The sequence below is a fragment of the Lynx rufus genome, unplaced genomic scaffold, assembly GCF_022079265.1.
Source record: "Lynx rufus isolate CCGP_SWC_20201006 ecotype Redwood Valley unplaced genomic scaffold, mLynRuf1.p SCAF_2, whole genome shotgun sequence".
In the NCBI taxonomy this organism is placed as follows: Eukaryota; Metazoa; Chordata; class Mammalia; order Carnivora; family Felidae; genus Lynx; species Lynx rufus.
In genome coordinates this window covers 136,997,752-137,014,747 of record NW_025814834.1, presented here as the reverse complement: position 1 = coordinate 137,014,747, position 16,996 = coordinate 136,997,752, and the positions used below count along the sequence as shown (strand labels likewise).

General features: G+C 35.7%; 1 protein-coding gene across 2 annotated transcripts in view; it reads right to left on the bottom strand.

The window, feature by feature from the left end:
• The window catches only part of SASS6 (SAS-6 centriolar assembly protein), a 59,030-nt gene that overhangs the window by 29,126 nt on the left and 12,908 nt on the right, over positions 1 to 16,996 (bottom strand). For both annotated transcript variants that reach the window (XM_047082944.1, XM_047082945.1), the window contains 4 exons: positions 16,048 to 16,219; positions 15,296 to 15,361; positions 14,315 to 14,434; positions 1,973 to 2,164 (listed from right to left, as the gene is read on the bottom strand). In XM_047082944.1, coding sequence (XP_046938900.1) covers positions 1,973 to 2,164; positions 14,315 to 14,434; positions 15,296 to 15,361; positions 16,048 to 16,219 — 550 coding nt within the window. The remainder of the gene's footprint in view (positions 1 to 1,972; positions 2,165 to 14,314; positions 14,435 to 15,295; positions 15,362 to 16,047; positions 16,220 to 16,996) is intronic.

The following is a 16,996-nucleotide window of genomic DNA, read 5'->3' as shown; positions in this document are numbered from 1 at the left end:
ATTCTACCACAGTTCAGAACAGAACTGAGGTAAAATTCGATGGTGGTTCTCAAGCTACTATGCATATTGAAATCACCTAGGAAGCTTTAAAAACTACTGGTGCCTGGTACCCTCCCCAAGAGAGTCTTATTTACAGTTAGTATGAGGTATGTCCTGGGCACTAGGGCATTTGAGCATTCTCCAACTGATCCGAAGGGTAGCCAAGGATGACAGCTATGACCTAGAGTTAACATTTTGCTCTTTTTATATACACGGATTTTTTTTTAGAAAGTGCTCACACTGTGCAGTTTTATAATCTAACTTCTTTAAATATTACAAATATCTTTCCATGTCAATAAATTTGTTAACACTTCTGGATTCCCTCTTGGTTCACTCTTTAAAACAAAAACAAGCAAACATAATTGTTAATTAAAAATGGGTTATTAAAAATCTAGGGCAGATCACTCCCGAATCAGCTAATATCACCAAATACGCCAGTATACACAAGTCTTGTATATAGTATTCCTACATGACTTTCATAACAAAAACTTTACAAAATAATTTTATAGTATTATGCCATAGTGGTTTTAGAAGCAGACTCTGCTGGATCTGAATACAAATCTAGGTTCTTCTGTGTAATCTTAGGAATTATTTTAACCTAAATCTCAGCTCCCTCATTTGTAAAACAGAATTAACACTTCATCAATTACTTCACTTAATCTTCATAAGAACCCTAATGCACCTTGCTTACCATAACGCCTGGTACATACTAAATAATAAATGGCAGTGAGCATCAAGTCAGGCTTTAGAGTTTCCTAAGCACAAGAGACTGGTGAAATGGAATGGGAAGTGTCATGAGCCCAAGTAACACTGGTGATCTTTAAATATGATAGACTTGGGGTGGTTCAATCGGTTAAGCATCGGACTTCAGATCAGGTCATGATCTCACAGCTTGTGGGCTCGAGCCCCGTGTGGGGCTCTGTGCTGACAGCTCAGAGCCTGGAGCCTGCTTTGGATTCTGTGTCTCCCTCTCTCTCTCTCTCTGCCCCTCCCCCACTCTGTGTTTCTGCTTTGGATTCTGTGTCTCCCTCTCTCTCTCTCTCTGCCCCTCCCCCCCACTCTCTCTCAAAAATAAACAAACATTAAAAAATTTTTAAAAATATACGATAGATTTAACAAAATCTACGTTTTCTGATTAATTCATAACATTAATGTATAATAATGCTAGGAAGGAGTCTATCATCAGGGCCAAAGCATCAACAATGTGTCACTATAGCAAGATTTAAGAAATGTCTCTGTTGACTGAAAGAACAAGGGAGTTCTAAAGACAAGCAAATAATAGAGGTTCCAATCCTTTCTCTTCTACTTACTGGCTATGTGACCTTGGGCAAGATACTTAACTTTTCTGTGCCTTAGTTTATCAGATGGCGATAATAGTACCTTCTTTAAGAGAATTGGAAAAAAAAAATTAAAAAATTAAAAATAAATAAATAAATAAATAAAAGAATTGTTACGAAAATTAAATGGTTTACTATATGTAAAATAGTTACACAGTGCCTGTCACATAGCATGTGTTCAGTAAACGTAGCTAATATCATTACTAATAAACTATCATTATTATTATTAGACACAACTTCATATAGTTGTTTGGTATGTTAGGTAGGCTGAAAGAACCAGTCCTGTCAACACTGAGTATACGGACCCATAGACACTGTGAGGATATTAAAAGTACACTGATCACTGTGCCAATGACCTACCCCTCAAAACCTTAACTAAAAATATCGAATTTTACCTCAGTTCTGTTCTGAATTATCATTTTCTATCAGATTTCAGATTCTCAATTTTTTTGCATTTGTCTGAACTGATTACCCTAACACCACCAAGAGAGCCTTGCAAAGCATTAGAGAAACACCATGCACACAAGTAATAAAGTCACCAAATTAAAACACTATTTTAAATTGGTGGTGGGGGGAACAAACTCAAAGTTCAATACCTCTTCAACACCAGAGAGTTTTGTTTTCAGTTCTCTGATGGTAGAGTCTCCTTTATATTTTCTTTCCATTAGGTCCTTATTAGCCGCTTCTAACTCAGATAATTTGTTTTGTAGCTGCTGGATGTTTCGTTGATGGAGGATTTCTAAATCTTTTTTCTGTTGTTCATGCTGCTGTTGACATTGTACCTGTGCCTATTATATAAAAATATAGTACCATAATTAAAACACACACACACACACACACACACACACACACACACACACAGGAAGATTTGAAGAAAAAAATATCTTAGTTGTTCTATATAATTATAAAATTTCCCTGTTTCAGAGGCTCTATTTTCAATTATGGATTTCATGAAGGAGAAAGGCCAACAAAGGCAAATTTACCATTATGATCTTGTTCTTAATTTCTGCTTCTCTTAAACCCACATACATTTAGAAGTAATAGTCTTCAAGTTAAGGGAAGAATGACATGATTACGTTAAAAAACTCCAAAATAGTATAGTATGAACCTATTTGTGTTAAAAGTAAATAAGCGGATACACAGGGAATTTTCAGTATTCACTTTAAATACCATTATATTATTTCAGTTTTGTACAACAGTATATATTTTTTATAATTAAAAAAAGTCCTAAATTTATAAAATCGACAAGGTATTGTTCATTAGTTCAGTCTTACATTTAGTAGCTATGTTTTACCCATGATAAAATCTATTTAAGATTTTATTTTTAAGTAGTCTCTATATCCAGTGTGGAGCCTGAACTCACAACCCTGAGATCAAGAGTCACACACTCTTCTGACAGCCAGCAGGCACCCCTATGCCATGATAAAATTTGAACATGGTAATAAATATGTAATCTTGTGCCTGTTTGAATCATACTACAAGCCTATCTTAATAATTTCTATTGATGAACACTATCAAATCCTAAATACCTTTCAAAAATACAGTATATTTTTCTGATTGTGAAAATACTCAGATATGTTCCTAATAAATTTATACTGACATCACCCATACACACAATAAACACATTTAACTAATGAAGACTAAGCCACTTATACAATTTAATCATGATTCTTATTCCTTTAGCATTTATACCTTCTCATACCACTAAAACACTCTATAAACACTTTAATAGCTGCATAATATATGGATATACCATAATTCATTTAAACTCTGCATTACTATGGACATGGACTTTCCAATTTTTCACAATTAGATATAAAACTATGATTGCTTTTATATGCAGACATACATCCAAAATTTGGATTATTTCCTTATGATCAATCTCAGCTCAAAAAAATGTAAACAAATATAAAACTTGATGCAAGTTCCAAAACTGCATTCCAGACAAGTTGTCCCTATTCAAAAATTCCTACAGGAACAGGGGAGTGTCTCCCTCATAAAACACTTGGAGAATCTTATGTAACTACTTTAAAATTCCCTCATTTTTTTTAAAAAACGGAAGGGAGAGGAGAAGGGAAAATAGATATTGATAAAACAGAAGAAGTTCACAAACGACTGAAAATGCAGTGCTGGAAAAAACACTGAAAGAGCAATCAAGAAGAATAAAGAGAATAAACTGGTAAAGATGCTAACTGTAACTGTCAAAGGTAAGCAAACACATCGAAGGCAATAAAGGCAGTAAAGAACTGGTTTTATCCCAGTGACCATTAGAATTTTGGAGTTTTTGTTTAAAAAAAAAAAAAGAAGGAAGTGTGAGGGATAGGGCAACATTTACATTTTCTACTGTTTAATGCAGGTGATTCTGATGCACACTAAAATTTTAAAAGCACTGCCTATATAGTATCAGCAGGAAGAGAAGAATGGTCCGATTTTAAAGTCTCAAAGAACTGATTCACAATCCTATTAGAATATGTAGTAACAAATAACGAATACAAACAACTCCCTCAGTCACTTTGGAGTCATAAACAAACGTACTTGTAAGTGCATTTCTAGAATTTGAAAACAACCAAAAAAAATTGAAATGAAATTAGTGAACAAGGAAAAAAACAGTATAGAATAAAATGAAAAACGCATTCTTCAAAAAGGCCAAAAAACAAACCATCCAGTCTCATTAAAAAATAAATAAATTAGGGGCACCTGGGTGACTCAGTTGGTTGAGCGTCCAACTTCAGCTCAGGTCATGATCTTGCGGTCCGTGAGTTCAAGCCCCGCGTCGGGCTCTGTGCTGACAGCTTAGAGCCTGGAGCCTGTTTCAGATTATGTGTCTCCCTCTCTCTCTGACCCTCCCCTGTTCATGCTCTCTCTCTGTCTCAAAAATAAATAAACGTTAAAAAAAAAATTCTTTTTAATTAATTAATTAAATTTAATAATAAAAAAAAAAAGACAAGGAGGATCTGGCTGGCTCAGTCCGTTGAGGTTGAGCCTCCAACTAGATTTCCGCTCAGGTCAGGATCCCATTTGGGCCCTGCATTGGACCACATGCTGGGAGTGGAGCCTGCTTAAGATTCATTCATTCTCTCTCTCTCTCTCTCTCTCTCTCTCTCTCTGCCCCTCTCCCCCATTCATATATTCTACCAAAAAAAAAAAAAAAAAGACAAAACAAATTAAGAACATATGAGAAATGATACAAAGATTTTAAATATCATAACAATGTGTATGATATTGTACTAATACATTTAAACACACAGATGAAATACATGGCTCTTTAAGGAAATATAAATTAGCAAAACTAAAGAAATGATAAAAAAAATCCAAGCAGACCAAGATCATGGAGGAAATGGGAAAAGAACCTAAAGATAAATGCCTCAAAAAGGCACTAGATCCAACTGATAAGAGGCTACTTAATTCTATCGAACCTTCAAGGAACAGATAGTTCCTTGTTTTCTGACTGTTCCAAAGCATAGAGAAAAACTGGAAAATGTTCTCATTTCATGACACTAGCATAATTCTAACAAAATAGTCTATAGTCCATAATTTTAACATGCAGACTAGGGTTCAGAAAAAGGATAATCTCAGACCAAATTCACTATAAATATACAGATGACGCTTGAACACAGCTTTGAACTGTGCAGATCCACTTACATGTGTATTTTTTTTTTTACAGTATTGTACACGTATTTTCTCTTCCTTATAATTTTTTTAAACATTTTAACTTATTTTAGAGAGAGAGTGAGAGCACAAGCAAGGGAGGGACAGAGAGAGAAGAGAGGGGGACAGAGGATCTAAAACAGGCTCTGTGCTGACAGCAGAGAGCCTTGATGTGGGGCTCAAACTCATGAACCGTGAGACCTTGACCTGAGCCAAAGTCGGATGCATAACTGACTGAGCCACCCTGGTGCCCGCTCCTTATAATTTTCTTATTATCTTCTTTCCTCTAGCTTACTTTATAGTAACAACATAGTATTTAATACATATAAAATACAAAATATGTGCTGTTTATATTATTGGTAAGGCTGTCAGTCAACAGTAGGCTATTAGGTATTAAGTTTTGGGGGAGTCAAGTTATAGGTGGATTTTCAACTGCAAGGCTAGGTTGGCACTACTAACCCCCATGCTGTTGAAGGGTCAAATGTAAATACAAATGTCCTATATTAAGTGTTCATAGATTGATTCAACGAGATACTAAATATCTCTTTGACTAAGTATTATTCTATGAATTCAAAGATGGTTCCACACTTATCCTTTTTTTTTAAGTGTCTTTATTTTCAGAGAAAGAGAAAGAAGGAAAGAAAGAAAGTGAAAGAAAGAGCAAAAGAGAGAACTCCAGGAAGGGGCAGAGGGAGAGGGAGAAAGACAGAATCCCAAGCAGGAACTGCACTGTCAGCCAGGAGCCCAGTGCAGGTCTCAAACTCAAGAACCATGAGATCATGAACTGAGCTGAAATCAAGAGTCAGATGCTTAATCGACTGAAGCACCTAGGCGCCCCAAAAATCCATTATCATTTATTACATTAGATAAAAGTGAAACAAAATGACATGATCACTTGATTAAATCCCCCCGAATCACTTTATCTGACTTAGCACTCTTTGAATTAAAACTCTTTAATTGGAAGGAACAAAAGAAAACTTTTTCAGACACAGAACAAACATTATTGCTAATGGGAGATATTTTAAGTTATTTACCAAAAAAAAGAATGGAATGAAGAAAGTATTCCACTATTATTTAGCATTTCTCTGTATGAGAGGAAAAAAGACATTAATACTAAGAAAACATAAATTCACATTTTGTTAATGTTAATTTATTTTTGAGAGAGAGACAGAGCATGAGGAGGGGAGGGACAGAGAGAGACAGCACAGGTTCCAAGCTCCAAGTTGTCAGCACAAAGCCTGATGTGGGACTCAAACTCACTAACCGTGAGATCATGACCTGAGGTGAAGTCAAACGCTCAACCAACTGAGCCACCCAGGCACCCCTCACATTTTTATATATTGCATATCTACCTGAAAAACCTGAGAGAATCAGCTTCAAAACTATTAGGCTATGTAAATATAATCCACAATTAATGGGTGTGACATTAATATACATCAGCAACAAACATAATTATCACAGTGGTGGGGCATAGATGGTCCAATTTATACAGCAAAAAACTGTAAAGTCTCTAGGCAACATTTAATAAGAACTGGAAAAGAAAAAAAGAAAGGAGACAGAGGGAAATAAAAGTAAACTATAAGCCTGTTTTAAACAAATAAGACCTGAATAAATGAAAATATATTCTTGCTAGTGGATAAGAAAATTGCAAAGATATTAGGTCTCCCTAATACTCCAGAAACAAGCTAAAATACACAAAGGAATTTACTATATATATTAACAGTTCCATTTTAAATAAGTGGAATATGGGGCGCCTGGGTGGCGCAGTCGGTTAAGCGTCCGACTTCAGCCAGGTCACGATCTCGCGGTCCGTGAGTTCGAGCCCCGCGTCAGGCTCTGGGCTGATGGCTCAGAGCCTGGAGCCTGTTTCTGATTCTGTGTCTCCCTCTCTCTCTGCCCCTCCCCCGTTCATGCTCTGTCTCTCTCTGTCCCAAAAATAAATAAACGTTGAAAAAAAAAATTTTTTTTTAATAAATAAATAAATAAATAAATAAATAAGTGGAATATGTGGTATTAGAACAAATGACTAACTTTGTGTTAAAAAAAAATACCTATCTTATACTGCACTCCACAAAAATATACTCCAAACAAATTAAAAAGTTAAATACGACAGGGGCACCAAGTGGCTTAGTTGGCTGAGCATCTGACTTCAGCTCAGATCATGATCTCATGGTTTGTGAGTTCAAGCCCGGCCTCAGGCTCACTGCTGTCAGCACAGAGCCCGCTTCAGATCCTCTGTCCCTCTCTCTCTCTGCCCCTCCCCCATTCATGCACATTTGTGGATGCAACTGCTGTCTCTCTCTCAAAAATGAATAAAAACATTAAAAAAAGTAAAAACAAAAAAGTTAAATACAACAAAAAGAACTACGAAAGTATTAAAAGAAAATACTGGAGGAAAATCTCTCATAGCCTTTGGGTGGCAGAGGCTATCCAAACATGAAATGAAGCTTTAAACCATAAAAAGACTGATTAAAATAAAAAGAACTATATACAACAAAAGAGAATAGTAAAAGGCAAAAACAGGGTGGGAGTAAATGTTTATATGATACATAATAAAGATATAACATCCCTACTTTATACCATACAGAAATGAAAAAGGCAAGCCAGACCAAAAATATTCACAATGCATATATCAGACAAAGGACTCATGTCAAGAATATGCAAAAAAGTCCTACAAATCAATAAGCAAAATACTAAAAGTCCAATTTAAAAATGGGTGAGAGGCACCTGGGGGCTCAGTCAGTTAAGCATCCAACTCTTGATTTCATCTCAGGTCATGTGATCTCACAATTCACAGGATAGAGCTCCATGTAGGGCTCTGCACTGACACTGTGGACTCTGATTGGGATTCTTTCTTTCCCTCACTCTCTGCCACACCCCCACTCATGCACCATCTCTCTCAAATAAATATATATTTTAAAAATATATAATAAAAATTAAAATGGGCTAAAGATTTGAGCAAACAAGAAATTCTTGAATTTCATGAGAATACTCAAGTGGTCAATATGCATATGAAAAAGTGCACATTATTATGAAGTACTATCATGCACGCCCAGAATGTCAGTGTAAACTGGTATGTCACTTTTTTTTTAATTTTTTTTTAATCTTTATTTATTTTTGAGAGACAGAGCATGAGCAGGAAAGCAGCAGAGAGAGAGGGAGACACAGAAGCCTAAGCAGGCTCCAGGCTCTGAGCTGTCAGCACAGAGTCCAACGCAGGGCTCAAACTCATGAACTGTGAAATCATGACCTGAGCTGAAGTCAGATGCTTAACCAACTGAGCCACTCAGGAGCCCCTGGTATTCCACTTTAAAACAAAGACTGTAACAAGAGACAAAGAAGGACATGATTTATCATTAAGGAGACAATCCAACAAGAAGATATGAAAACTGTAAATATTTATGCACCCAACATGAAAACATCCAAATACATAAAAGCAGCTAATAACATAAAGGAGCTAATTGATAGCAATACAGTAATATTAAAGGACTTTAACATCCCACTTACATCAATGAACAGATCATCCAAACAGTACCAACAAGGAAACAGTGGCTTTGGATGACACATTGGACAAAATGGATTTAACAGATATATCCAAACATTCCATCTGGAAACAGAATAAAAATTCTTTTCACATAAAACATGTTCCAGAATAGATCACATATTAGACCACAAAGTAAGTCTCAATTAATTCAAAAAGACGGAAGTTGTTCCATTCATCTTTTCTAATTATGAAATTAGAAATCAAAGAAAAAATCTGGAAAGATCACAGATATACATAAAGGTTAAAAATAACATGCTAGTAAACAATGAATGGGACACCAAGAAATGAAGCAGATATTGAAAATTACATGGAAAAAAATGAAAATGGAAACAAAATGGTTCAAAAATCTTTGGGATGAAGCAAAAACTGTTCTAAGAGGGAAGTTTATAGCAAGCAATACAGGCCTACCTCAAGAAGCAAGAAAAATCCCAAATAAACAACCTAACCTTACACCTAAATGAGACAGAGAACAAACAAAATCCCAAACAAGTAGAAGGAAAGAAATAATAAAGATTAGATCAGAGGGGTGCCTGGATGGCTCAGTTGATTGAGCATCAGACTCTTGGTTTCAGCTCAGGTCATGATCTCAAGCCCTGCATTTGGCTTCATGCTGACAGCACAGAGCTTGCCTGAAATTCTCTCTCTACTTCTCTCTCTGCCCCTTCCCCGCTTGCGTGCAAGCACTCTCTCGCTCAAAAGAAAAAAAAAAAATTAGAGCAGAAATAAACAACATAGAAACTTAAAAAAAAAAATTAGAAATGAAAAGGAGAAATAACCAATAAAACAAAAATACAAAGGGTTATAAAAGACATGGAAAACTATATGCCAACAAGTTGTACAACCTAGAAGATATGGATAAACTCCTAAAAAACATATCATATCCCAAAACTGAATCAGGAAGAAAAAGAAAAATTGAACAAACTGATCACCTACAATGAAATTGAATCAGTCATCAAAAAATTCCAATAAAAGTCCAGGACCAGATGGCTTCATACGTAAATTCAACCAAATATTTAAAGAGTATGAATACCTGTTCTTCTCAAACTATTCCAAAAACCAGAAGAGGAAGGAAAACTTCCAAATTCATTTTAGGAGGCCTGTGTTACCCTGATACCAAAACCAGATACAGATATGTATTACAAAAAAAGAGAATTACAAGCCAATTGTCTCTGATGAACATAGATACAAAAATTCCTCAACAAAATACTAGCAAACCAAATCCAACAATACATTAAAAAACAATCATTCGGGGCGCCTGGGTGGCGCAGTCGGTTAAGCGTCCGACTTCAGCCAGGTCACGATCTCGCGGTCCGGGAGTTCGAGCCCCGCGTCGGGCTCTGGGCTGATGGCTCAGAGCCTGGAGCCTGTTTCCGATTCTGTGTCTCCCTCTCTCTCTGCCCCTCCCCCGTTCATGCTCTGTCTCTCTCTGTCCCCCAAAAAATAAATAAACGTTGAAAAAAAAAAAATTTAAAAAAAAAAAAAAAACAATCATTCACCACAATCAAGCAGGATTTAATCCTGGGTTGCAAGAGTGGTTCAAAATTCACAAATCAATGTAACACATCACATCAATAACAGAAAGGATAAAACCATATAATCATGTCAATAGACGCAAAAAAAGCATTTAACAAAGTACAAGATCCATTCATGATAAAAACCCTCAACAAAATATGTTTAGAAGAAACGTACCTCAACATAATAAAGACCATATATGAAAAACTCACAGCTAATATCATACTGAATGGTGAAAAACTAAGCTTTCCACCTTAGAACAGGAGCAACACAAGGATGTCCAATCTCACCACTTTTATTCAACATAGTACTGGAAGTCTTAGCCACAGAAATCAGACAAGATGAAGGAATAAAAGGCATCCAAATTAGTAAGGAAGTAAAACTTTCATTACTTGCAGATGACATGATACTATATATAGAAAACTTGGAAGACTCCACCAGAAGTTACTAGAACTGATAAATGAATAAATGAATTCAGTAAGGTCACAGCACACAAAATCCACATACAGAAATGCACTGCATTTCTTTTTGCTTTTCTCCCCACACCCAGTGCACAGCCCAACATGGGGCTTGGACTCATGACCCTGAGGTGAAGGCCTGAGATGAAATCAAGAGTTGGACACTTAACCAATTGAGCCACCCAGGCACCCTTCCACTGCATTTCTATACACTAATAATGAAGCACAGACAGAGAAATTAAGAAAGCAATCTCATTTACAATTGCATCAAAAATAAGATACTTAGGAATAAACTTAAGGAAGTGAAAGACCTATATTCTGAAAACTATAAAACACTGATGAAAGAACCTTAAGATAACAGAAACAAATGGAAAGATATTCCACGCTCATGGACTGGAAGAACAAATACTATTTAAATGTCCATACTGGAGTACCTGGGTGGCTCAGCTGGTTAAGCATCCAACTCCTGATTTCAGCTCAGGGTCATGACCCTGAGGTTCGTGGGGCCAAGCCCTGCTTCGGGCTCTGGGCTGACAGAGGAGGGCCTGCTTGGGACTCTCTCTCTCTCTGTCTCTCTGCCCCTCCTCTGTTCGCATCCACTTTCTCTCTCTCTCTCAAAATAAACTTTAAAAATAAAGAAATAAAATGCCCATACTACCCAAAGCAATCTACACATTAAATGCCATCCTATCAAAATACCAACACCATTTTTCACAGAACTAGAATACTCCTAAAATTTGCATGGAAACACAAAAGACCCTGAATGGCCAAAACAATCTAGAAGAAAAAAAAAAAAACCTGAAGGTATCACAATTCTGACTTCAAATTATATTACAAAGCTGTAGTAATCAAAACAGAATGGTATTGGCATAAAAACAGACACAAAGATCAAAAGAACAGGACAGAAAGCCCAGACATAAACCCATGATTATACAATTATTCTTTTTTTTTTTATACATGAAATTTATTGTCAAATTGGTTTCCATACAACACCCAGTGCTCATCCCAAAAGGTGCCCTCCTCAATACCCATCACCCACCCTCTCCTCCCTCCCACCCCCCATCAACCCTCAGTTTCTTTTTTTTTTTAACGTTTATTTATTTTTGAGACGAGAGACAGAGCATGAACGGGGGAGGGGCAGAGAGAGAGGGAGACACAGAATCGGAAGCAGGCTCCAGGCTCTGAGCCATCAGCCCAGAGCCCGACACGGGGCTCGAGCTCACGGACAGCGAGATCGTGACCTGAGCCGAAGTCAGACGCCCAACCAACTGAGCCACCCAGGCGCCCCTACAGTCAATTATTCTATGACAAAGCAGGAGACAATGTCCAATGGGAGAAAAACAGTCTTTCCTATAAAAGGTATTGAGAAACTGGACAGTCACATGCAAAAGAATGAAACTGGACCATATTCTTCCACCATACACAAAAATAAACTCAAAATGGATTAAAGACCTAAATGTGAGACCTGAAACCATAACAATCCTAGAAGAGAGCACAGGCAATAATTTCTCTGACACTGGCTGTCAACATTTTTCTAGATAGGTCTCCTGAGGCAAGGGAAATAAAAGCAAACATAAACTATTGGGACTACATCAGAATAAAAAGCTTCCACAGAGCAAAGGAAACAATAAAACTAAAAGGCAACCTACTGCATAGGAGAAGATATTTGCAAATGATATATAAAGGGTTAGTGTCCAAAATATATAAAGAACCGATACAACTCAACACACACACACACACACACACACACACAACCACAAACCAATGAAAACATGGACAGAAGACATGAACAGACATTTCTCCAAAGAAGACAAATGGCCAACAGACACATGAAAAGATGCTCAACATCATTCATTAAGGAAACCTAAATCGAAAGCATAATGATCTCCTCTCACACACCTGTCAGAATGGTTACAACTGAAACCACAAGAAACAAGTGCTGGTGAGGAAGTGGAGAAAAAGGAACCCTGTTGCACTGTTGCTGGGAATGCAAATTGGTGCAGACAAGGTGAAAAGAGTATGGAGGTTTCTCAAAAAATTAAAAATAAAGCCGCCCACATGGGCACCTGGCAGGCTCAGTCAGAAGAGCATGAGACTCTTGATCTCTGGGTCATGAGTTCGAGCTCCAGGTTGGGTGTAGCGATTACTAAAGAAAATAAATAAACTTAAAAAAAAAAAACAAGATAGAACTACCCTGCAATCCAGTTATCACACTACCAGGTATTTACCCAAAGAATACAAAAACACTAATTCCAAAGGATATATGCACCCTATGTTTATTGCAGCAGTATTTGTAACAGCCAAATTATGGAAGCAACCAAAGTATCTATCAATAGATGATGGGGGGGTGGGAGGAAGGGGAAAGTGGGTGATGGGTATTGAGGAGGGCACCTGTTGGGATGAGCACTGGGTGTTGTATGGAAACCAATTTGACAATAAATTGCATATTAAAAAAATAGTAAAGGGGCACCTGGGTGGCTCAGTCGGTTAAGCGTCCGACTTCGGCTCAGGTCATGATCTCGCGGTCCATGAGTTCGAGCCCCGCGTTGGGCTCTGTGCTGACAGCTCAGAGCCTGGAGCCTGTTTCAGATTCTGTGCCTCCCTCTCTCTGACCCTCCCCCATTCATGCTCTCTCTCTCTCTCTCTGTCTCAAAAATAAATAAACGTTAAAAAAAATTTTTTTAAATAGTAAAATAAAACAAAAAAATAGATGAATGGATAAAGATGTGGCATATACATACAATGGAATATCATTCAGCCATAAAAAAGAATGAAACCTTGCCATTTGCAACAACATGGATGGAGCCAGAGTATAATGCTCAGCAAAGTGAATCTGTCAGAAAAAGACAAATACCATATGATTTCACTCATATGTAGAATATCAGAAACAAAACAAATGGACAAAGGTAAAAAAAAGACAGACAAACCAAGAAAGAGACCCTTAATTATAGAGAACAAATTGAGTTATCTGAGGGGAGGTACAGAAGCAGATAGGTGAAACAGGTGAAGGAGAGTAAAGAAACACTTTTCATGGTCACCGAGTAATGTATATTACTGTTGAGTCACTATACTGCACATATACCTGAAACTAATATAACACTGTATGTTAAGTACACTGGAATTAAAAATTAAAGCTTAATAATAAAAAAAAAGAATATGGGGAAATAAGTACTATCATACACTATCTTTTACATTCCATTTGGTATGACCTGGCTGGCAAATCTACAACATCCATTAATACCTTATATGGGTATACTGCAATCTCCCTTCTAGGAACAAAGAACATTCACTGTAGTATTCGTGTTAGCCAAGATACTGACACATTGAAATGTCCATCACTTAGGTAAGTAGTTAAATAATTCATGTTATATCCAAATAATTCATACTATGCAGCCACTAAAAAAGAATACTTAAAAAGAATGATCTATGGTGTCATGTTACATGAAAAAAAAGTTACAATCAATATATACTGTAGGACCTCATTAGCACAGAATAAAACAAAAACCCACTAGGTGTATACAATCATGATTTACATATTTCTAAACTTACAAATATATATTTTTAAATGACATTATTTACATATCAAGAGACAAGTCTAGAAAACATATATCAAAAAGTTTATAAATTATTTCTGGATATTAAGACATAACGAGAAACTTAATTTTTCACATACTTCTGTAATGTTTGAACATATTAAACCAAGCATATATTACTTTTACAACTAACAAAATAACAGCAAAAAAAAATAATTTTCTATTTTCTTTTAATGTTCATACCTGCAAGGCCTTTTCTTTCTCATTTGTTAGTTCCTGGGAATGTTTATTTGACAATGCAGCTGTGTGTGATGCCCATTCATTCTGTAACTTATCTAATTCTTGCACTTTTTCTGATAAGGTCTGTATTAGAGTTCAATACAAAATATTAATAAAGTCTTGTGAATGTTATTAGCTTAGAACATGGCAATATTTACAAAGGATATTAAAGAAAAGGAATCACAGCTTTCCAAAATATACTCAAAGCCTTTTCCTACACAGAATTTTTAATTTGAGGAAATCAAGATTAGAATAAAAGCAATTTTAGAGTTAGCACAGCCCAGAAGTCAAGCTTAACTATCTTTAACCTTTTAGTTAAACTTGGCTCTTCACCACCAAATCCTCTCCTCTGATATTAAGAAATAAATGTCTACCCAGGGTAGAGCAAGTCAGTCATAAGGAGTGGTTCATATATACACCTAAAACCCAGTAACACAGGTTTCCTAGATGGGCTATGTTGTGCAGGACAATTTCTGCCTGAAGTCATGCCACTTATCAGATACTTTGGTCCTCAGTTTCAAGGAGTATGGGCAAAAAGATTGTAGCTATGACTAAAATGATGGTAAGCCTATCAAAATAATTCATAACACAAGTACGGAAAAGAGGTTTAGAAGATGTGAACGAAAAGTTATTTTCGACAGGAGGAATGAGGTGAATAAAAGAGTGAAGAAGTAACATGTGACAGGTACTATATATTATTTAATGAAGACTTGGAAGGAATGTGTCATATACTGAAGTTAACAGAAATGTTTGTATGGAATCAAATATCAGAGAAAGCATCAGATTAAGACAATTTACTGGTAGGGGAAGGATGTCAAAAAGGAGAAGGAATCCAAAAGTAACATACTTTTAAAAATTAATACACAAAAGCCTGGACAGGATTCAAGAAGCAATTCAGAGCCAATGTTTGGATGACATACAAAGACAAAATGAAATCTGAATTACCTTTTGTGTGAATTTCAGTTGCCTAGTAACATCATCTAGTGATTGCATCAATGATAATTTTTCTTCCTATTTATAAAAATAGTAAAATTAAGCAGTTTACAATTTAATCATCTATAGCTGTGCTACTCAAAGTATGGCAAAATATAGTGTCAGCATCACCCTGGGAGTTTGTTAAAAATACAGAATTTTAGGTTCCACCTCAAACCTTCTGACTCACTCTGAATGAGCAAGATGCCTAGAAGATTTGTGTACCACCAAAGTTTGAGATGCACTAATCTATAGCATTTGACTAAAGACTTTGTGAAAACTATTAAGAGGCATCCCAATGTTGCTTCTTTGCTACATATACCTTACAAAGTTAAAGAGCACTTTGTAATTCTCAAACCACTTTCACACATCTTTCCTCATTTGAGATAAGTGCAATAGGGTAGTAGATATCTCCATACTTATCTACAAATTGATAAAACCATCAACACCTTAAGTGAACTACCTCAGATTACATAAAATTAATAAAAATGATGGCACCTAGTTTTTCAATTTTTAGTCCAGTTCTAACCTCACTATATCTTGACTAAAAATAACAAATAAACAACCAATAAAATAAAAATAAATCCCTTACATATTACAAAAATTTACTAGACATCTTTAAAAACATTTCACTCTGAAAACAAAAACTAATAGCAATATAGCTTTTCAGTGATTTATCAGAGACTTTTGGCATTTATTTTTTAAAAAATAAATTTAAATCTTACCTTGCTACTTTTCAAACAGCTGGCTAAAAACTTCTTTATTTCCACATCATTTCCAGGTAAAAGTTTTAGTGAGAGGTGTGTAAGATGCTTAAAAGGATTTGTCTCTACCACATTTAAAAAGGCAGGTGAGTTATCCAAAATAGGTGCTGGAGAAACTAACTGCAGCAAAAACCTTTGAAAAGAAAAGTGTCACAATATAACAATACTTATGAGACAGTGAAACTTTCCCATTGAATCATAAGCTCCAGCGCATCAGAAATGATTAGAAGTGTCAGGAAAGGGGGCATATAGAAATCACAGGGGCCAACATGAAAGGACTCCCAATGGTTAAAGTGGATAAACTGATGTAAATAGTAAAACGGAAAAATTGGGCAAGAAATAGAAAAAGAAATAACTGAAACAGTGAATATATAAATGTCCAAGAGTTCATTATGAAAGATGAAAATATAAAAACAAAACTCACTGAAAGCACGTAGTAACTAGAATAACAACTCTTTACTCTAAAAATTGACAATTTAAAAGAATTTAGTATTTATCCTTTTCTATATGAATTTTCAGAGTAATCAAATACCCCAAACAGATGAAGAAAGGTTCTTTATAAAAAAATTATACCTAGTAAGTATAAAAAGAATGGCAGAATTAGAAATGCATAACTTTGTAGTTCCTAATAAAATAATTGATTCAAACAATCATCAACTGATGACACCAACAGATAAAAGGTTGGTGAATTTTACAATGAAAGGACCAGGCTTTAGCATCACACGAATATACACATTTTCATATGTGTATATGAATATATGAATATATATGCATGTATACATATATATATATGAATATACACAAACCAAAATCTTATTCTCCAAGTTCATTATAAAAACACATACTTGATGATGTTAAATATTTCAGATAATTTTAATGGCTCTGTCAAGACATGAAAATTAAGGGGTAA